Source organism: Triticum aestivum, chromosome 6B (genome assembly GCF_018294505.1).
Source record: "Triticum aestivum cultivar Chinese Spring chromosome 6B, IWGSC CS RefSeq v2.1, whole genome shotgun sequence".
NCBI classification, from domain to species: Eukaryota; Viridiplantae; Streptophyta; class Magnoliopsida; order Poales; family Poaceae; genus Triticum; species Triticum aestivum.
In genome coordinates, this window is record NC_057810.1 from 46,641,075 (window position 1) to 46,648,170 (window position 7,096).

A 7,096-nucleotide genomic window follows, 5' to 3' on the forward strand; every position below is an offset into this window, starting at 1 on the left:
GAGACATCCTACTGTCTCGCTTGAAGCGAGGCATAGGGCTTGCCACGCCACGTAAGCATTCCGGCAACCCTAAAAAAAATCGTAAGCATTCCGGTGCTCACATGCTGCCTTGAGTGGGCCGGTCGCAAGCAGGGACGGGCTGCCTCGCTCGGTGTGGCTTTAATTCATTGTGCTAGATTTTGTTTTTTCATTAAAAAAACCAGGTTGATCGGTCCGCAAGCTGTTGACGGAACTCAACGGTTTGGACTTGCCTGAAAAAACAGAAATTTAGAAAAATAATGAATAAAACTTGAATTTGTGAAAATCTTCATATATTTGCAATAAAAGTTCACGAGTTTTGAAATAAAGTTCAAATTTTTGAAAGTTCATTGATATTTGGAAACAATTTCATCAATTTTGAAAAAGTTAATTAAACTCGGAAAAAAGTTCATGAATTTGAAAAAAGATCAAAAATATAAGAAGTTGTCAAATTTAAAAAAGAATCATAAATTATAAAAATAAAATTTTTAAAAACAATTGTTCCTAAATTGTTTTCCCAATTTTGACAAAATGTTGATCGAATTTGAAAAAAGTTCTTCCGCTTTGAAGAACAGTTTACATTAAACCTGGGCAAACGTCGGGCCGGGCCGGGTTTCGGGCCGGGCTTGTAAAAGCCCGACCTTCATTTCTCAAGCCCGAGACCGGCCCGAAGCCCGAAATACTCCCTGAAATCAAGCCCGAGCCCGGCCCGAAATCAAGCCCGAAGCCCGAAAGCCCGGCCCGAATGCTGTTTTTAGTACGTGTACGTGCAAGCCCGGCCCGAAGCCCGAAAGCCCGGCCCGAAAAATAGAAAAAGAGAAGCCCGAGCCCGGCCCGAACTACCTTTTGGGCTGCAAAACAAAGCCCGAGCCCGGCCCGAGTGTCAAGCCCGGCCCGGCCCGGCCCGGGTTTTTCGGGCCGGGCTCGGGCCGGGCTGCCCATGCCCGGGTTTAGTTTACATATATGGAAAAAAGCTCATCGACTTTGAAAAAAAGTTCACAAATTTGAAACATAGTTCATCGATTTTGAAAAAAACATCACGAATTTTGAAAAAAACCATCAAGTTCATGGATTTGGAAAAATAATTCATCAATTTTAAATTAAAAGTTCACAGATTTGAAAAATGAAAGCTCAAAGTGACAGAAAAAAAGAAAAAGAAAAATAAAAGTAGAAAGAAGAAAATATGAAAAAGATGTATGTAATCAAACCAGGTGAGGTGTTTGGTTGGTTATTGCGGCTTACACTAAACTCGACGTCGCAGGTTTGAAGTACACCTCAGGCCTCGCACGTATTTTTTGCAGTTTAAAAATAGATAAAAAAAATGGTGCTGCAAGCCCAACGTGTAGGGTGCGGGAGGTGGCGGGGGGGGGGGGGGGGGGGGGGCGTTTCCGGAGGTGAGAAAACGGACCATTTTGGGGTTCTATTTGGTGCCCAGCGTGCTGGGAGGATGTGCAACGCGTACCCCCCACTGCCTAAGCCGCTTTTTTGGGCCTGCCAGTGTGTCGGGCTCTCTGTTTTTTCATTTCTTAACAGAATTTCTGTTTCCTTTTTCTTCTTCTTTAACTAATTCAGGATTATAAAAAGTTCCCTTTAAAAAAACTGATATTTTTTTAAAAAAATCTATCCATCAGAATACATTGGATGATTCAAAAAGTGTTCGCAATTTTCAAAAACATTTTCGTATATTAAAAAATATTCCCAATTTGAAAAAAAAGTTCAGAAACAATGTTCGTGAAATTTAAAAAAACTTCACAAATTCAAAAAAAGTCATGAATGTCTTAAACGTATTCACAAAAAATTAAAACATGTTTGTCAAAACAATTTGTTTACTGAATTCTAAAAGTTGTTCACCAATTTCCAAAAAATGCCCGTTGATTAAAAAAATATCACGGTATTCTAAAAGACTGCTGAGAATTTCAAATAAATATTCACAAATTTGTAGAAAAAATGTTAGCGAACTTAAAAATGTTCACTATTTTAAAAATGTTTGTGAATTTGTAAGATAATCTTTATGACATCAGAAAATGTGCGCAGTTTCTTATATTGTGCATGATATTTGAATAAAAAAGTAAAATAAAAATGGTTACCGAGTGCAAATACTTTGTTAACCAGTGCCCGTGAAAATACGCTCAACAAACAACAAAATACCTGGCTTAAACAATTTTTCTTGTAGTATATATATCTACTCTAGCCAGTGCAACACTTGCCTTTTCTGTACAGTTTACACATAGCATAGCTTTTATATCATCACATAGAAGAAATGATTTGAAACAAATGTGGGCAACCTCATATGAGATGTTCCCGCTCTATATCTATTTGTTTGTGGGTATTGAATCAGAGTATGGTGCTCTCTACCTTTAAAGAATATTGCTTGTTATATCTTGAACATCCAATCCGAAGCGAGTTCATCTACACCTTATGAACAGTAAATTTTAAAATAATTATTAGGAAAATCCAAAACAGTAAACATATTCACGGACACCAAATTTATCTTTTTTGCTGGGAGCTACTCAAATGTCCAAATGGTCTGAAATTTGGCATGAACATCGCGCACTCAAGCATCGTTCACCACAAAAAAAATTGGAATTTTTTTGAATTTTTCCAGCATTTCAAACGAATTTAGTGTTCATCACCGCGTCCATTCATGTCAAATTTATTGTTTTTGAATACAGCATGATCGCAGCACCAAATTATTAGTACAAGCCACAACATATCACGGAGATATTCGTACGAACAATTATCAAAACTGGGTCATCGCATTCACTGTGCAGACATAAACGGTTTTCATGTACAGATGAAGAATAAGATTACACTGCTTTCTTCGTCTACTCTACACTTCTCTTTCTCCAGGCCGTAGTTCGTCAATAAATAAAGAATTAAACAGAAGGAACGATGCCGAAGTTGTTCAGCTGCATCAGCGATTCACTCTGTAAATTTCAGAGTTTCAGGCATGCCATTGATTTGTTCATTGATGCCGATATTTAGTACGTTTAATTTAGTACATTCCATACCATTTGACATGCAGTTTTCAGGGCTCGCAGTGTTCTCTTTTATATTTAAGAGTGAAACTATTGGTTTATTTCCAGGCTAGGATTTTTCTATTTAATAGGAGTATTCAAGAATTGTACGATCGGAAGCTAGCTTCTGCCCTCGTACATTATAGACAAGGCTCTTCACGGTCTCGACGACAATATTTTCGTCCCGCGCCAGCGTGCAGTGCGCATTTTTGTTCAAAATCAATTCTCCTGCTAGCCATATATAAAGGTGGATATCTCCTGAAAGTCCTATTCTGATCCCGAGTTCAAATGCACCTTGATGAAAGTGAAATCAAAAAAATTGTCAAGCAATTTTAAAAGTTCCGAATGTTTTATGGTAAACTTTTACAAATGTTTTGTACGCCTGCACAATCTCAGCACGAAATGACAATCGTGGATTCAAAACTAGCATTTTTTGAGTACCGATTTTTTTTTGCCACGACTTTCACGAATGTCATTTCATGCTGAAATGTTGCAAGCGTACAAATCATTTGTCAAAGGTTATCACAACAAATATTTGGATTTTTTTAATTATTTTACTACTTTTTGGTTTTAGTGTTTATCAGGGCGCATTTTAGATTGGGAACAGAAACTCCACGTCCGATATATCCAACTAATAAAATAAGTAGCTTGTTGTGCACTGGTTAGCGCTACAGGATTACAAAGCAATGTCCTGCTTTCGAATCCTCCTGGCATGTGGATATCTCCTGAAAGTCCTGTTCCGTTCCCTACATGTTTTTAGCGCTACAGGATTACTTATTTTATTAGTTAACCGGTGAACGGGTTGCAAACGTTCTTCTTCCGGTGAACGGTTGTATGACCTTCTCCCTATTGAAATTCTTGGTGTCAGTGGGGTCGTGCACCTACAAGTCGGTAGGTGCATGTCCTGGTTCACTAGTCTAACCCTGCCATATTGGATGCCGTGTGGGAGGATGTCATGGTTATCAAGGAGCGATTCCCTTCATCATTGGCTTGGGGAGAAGCCGCCTCTCAAGAGGGGAGGGAGGTCAGCGACCCAGATCGCACTGCAACAAAAACCTCTATGCATGGCAGCGAAACCAACTGCCATGTCCACCGAAGATGTTGCAGTGGCAAGACTTACCGCTAATGGGGCCAATTAGGGGAAAGAGCACGTCATCACTAAGCCAACCAGGATAGTGCAGCCTAATCACAAGTACATGGGGCCCGACTGTCTCAATGACTCGAAGACCATGTCCCGTGCGTCGACATCAGCTACTTAAGGAGGACAACTGTGTAGGGGAAGGCATCCAAGTTGGATCGAGCCATTGACACGACAAGTCATGGTGGCTACACTTCCTTCCCCACCTACCTTTCCTTTCTGCTCCATCCTGTAACCGAAACTTGTATTGTTGTATGTGAGATCTATAGAGAGAAACCATAGTGAGATCATAACACAACCCCATGTATATATATTATCTGAACAAAACGGTTCTTATTCTAAAAGCTACCCATCCGCACTGGTCAATCCTCTGACTCGCCACCACGACATCTGCGGCTCCGGCTCAGCCTCGCCTGCAGCCCCGCGCGTTGCCGCAGCACCCCCTGCGCGATTTAGCGAAATTGCAAATTCAGAAAAGATATACATATAACCATTATGAGCATATATATAGCTCTTGTGGCACACACTCCCACCTTCCTAGAGAAATACGCGTCCCCACTTGCTATGCGGGCAAGCACACATCATGGAGAATCTTCTAACGCCGACCAGAGCTGCTTTTGTTGCCATAGAGGGCAATGAACAGGGTCCGGTCGGCGCTAGCAGGAACAAGGAAAGAAGTGCTATCAAGACGTGGAGGGCTCCGCTCAAACCACACGGATGCGATTCCGGAGCTGAAGGCAGCTGACAGACATCAATCATGAAGGTGAAGCCACATGCGTGGACCTCCCATTAATTAGATGTGAACCACACATCAACCGGCTCCATACAACCGTTCACCAGAAAAAGAATGTTTGCAACCCGCATGCTGTCTATAGTTTACAGGCCGTACACAACCCTTAGATTTTGCATAAAAGACCATATACCTTGGGAGATTACATGATGGAGGAGGTATTTTACAATCTTGGAGGTGGAGGGTCCGGTTACTCACCTCTGCACCGTACATATCCCTCCGTAGCGATTTAAACGCTCTTATATTTCTTTATGGAGGGAGTACAAATTACTATCCGAGCCAAACGGTTTTATTCTGTCATGCATGCATGCGTACTTACATGTTGCGCATGTAGGAGTACTTCACACTGTAGCATATATCCATTTCTCCAACAAGTATTTCCGGACGGAGGGAGTACATAGGATGCGTAGATGGATGTTGGATCAGCTGTTGACGACCCTGCAGTTACGCCTAATCTGGGTGGGCGTTCCGCTGGGCGGGGTGAGGCTCGCCATCTTGATCATGGCCGTCACCAAGTCGGAGGCGAAGAGCGCCGGGTTGGCGGCGTACTGGCGCACCAGCGCATCCTGGGAGCCGCCGTTGAAGAGCACCTGGTCGGAGTTGAGCAGGCCGCGCTTGGCCACGAGGTTGCGATAGTAGGCGTTGTCGAAGAGGAGCGGCGTCTGCACGTCTAATGGCGCGAGGTTGGTGTCGCCGTTAGGGGCCTGGGCGGGGCAGGCGCCCTTGCGCAGCGCGGCAAACGCCGGGTCGATGTTGGTGCTGTTGTAGATGTGGTCGCGGAAGTTGAGGCACTGCGAGAAGCCGATGGTGTGGGTGCCGGACAACGCCGTGAGGTCCCGCGGGCTCAGCTGCTTCTTGGCGAACGCGGCGATGAGCTGGTCCAGGTTTAAGCTGGGCCCCGGGAGGTCGCTGTTCGCCTGAGTCAGGCTGGCCGTCGTCGAGTCCCGGTGGCCGAGCGGCACCGCCCAGCTGGGCCCACCTAGCTGCAGGAACACGTACCGATCGATCCAAGCTTAGTCAGCAAGCCGAACGTGCAGTCTACGTACCCACTGTCATTGATCGTATTGTATTGTACGCACCAGAAAGACGCCGTCCCGTGCTGCGAGGGCGGTGATGTCGGCGCAGGAGACGACGCCCGGGCAGGCCAGCTCCACGTTCCTCTTGATCTCATCGATCACCTCGTAGCCCCGCACTGAGTTCACGTTCGGGAAGGCCGTCTTCTCGCCCACGAAGCTACCCACGTCATCCAAGAGAATGGACCCGTCGCAGCCCTATGCATATAACAAAATTCCACCGTTAATCTTGACCTTCACCATGAAAAGAAAATCAGTATACCATGTACTCCCTCCATAAACTAATATAAGAGCGTTTAGATTATTAAAGTAGTGATCTACACGCTTTGATATTAGTTTACAGAGGGAGTATATATCTGTAAATCAATCGACAATTCGACATAACTATGTTCGCTTTATGGGTTTAGTTTACTTACTTGAACAAAGCAGTCATGGAAGTGGAGCCTAAGGAGGGACGCCCCCATTCGGCGCTCGGCGAGGAGAGCCTTGATCATGGTGGCGCGCACGACAAGCTCAAGCGACGGGCAGCTCTTCGAGTAGAATGATGGCGAGAGCTGCCCATAGGCCGCCGAGGAGAGGAGGAAGAGGGCAAGCAAGCAATGCCATGTCCGGCAGCTGGAGCTGGAAGCCATGGCTCACAAATAGGCTCAGTATGTTCGTCACTGTAAGCAGGATTGCTAGCTCAGTGGCTTTGCTTATACTGTGGCGGGCACGAGACATCTATTTATATTAATACTGCTGTTCTTTCGGTTGTGAAAAAGTATGACAAGTTCCACGTGGTTTTTTTCTCTGGTTGACTAAGACCGACGCATCTTTTGGTAGGTGCCAGAAACTGATCCATCTTTGTTCAAATGTCATTAGCAAATAGCATTTCGAGTATATATAAATAGTTATATGTGAAGAAGTTAGTGTACGGTCATAGATCTCTATGGATAAAGATCATATTCAGCCAGCTAATTAGAAATTATGTCTTCCCATGTCCCATGCTCCGTGGGGTTGTTTCGTGATCTTCTTTTTAATGACATCTCAATCTGATTAGATTAATGTTATAATCATAAAT

General features: G+C 43.9%; 1 protein-coding gene across 1 annotated transcript; it reads right to left on the reverse strand.

Annotated features, from left to right (window-relative positions):
* Positions 1-5,045: 5,045 nt before the first annotated feature.
* Positions 5,046-6,733, reverse strand: LOC123133396 (peroxidase 70). The gene is made up of 3 exons (XM_044552898.1): positions 6,453-6,733; positions 6,043-6,234; positions 5,046-5,946 (listed from the first exon to the last, which is right to left on the reverse strand). Exons 1-3 carry the CDS (start codon positions 6,666-6,668, stop codon positions 5,386-5,388), a joined length of 969 nt encoding a protein of 322 aa, XP_044408833.1. The 5' UTR covers positions 6,669-6,733; the 3' UTR covers positions 5,046-5,385.
* Positions 6,734-7,096: the final 363 nt, after the last annotated feature.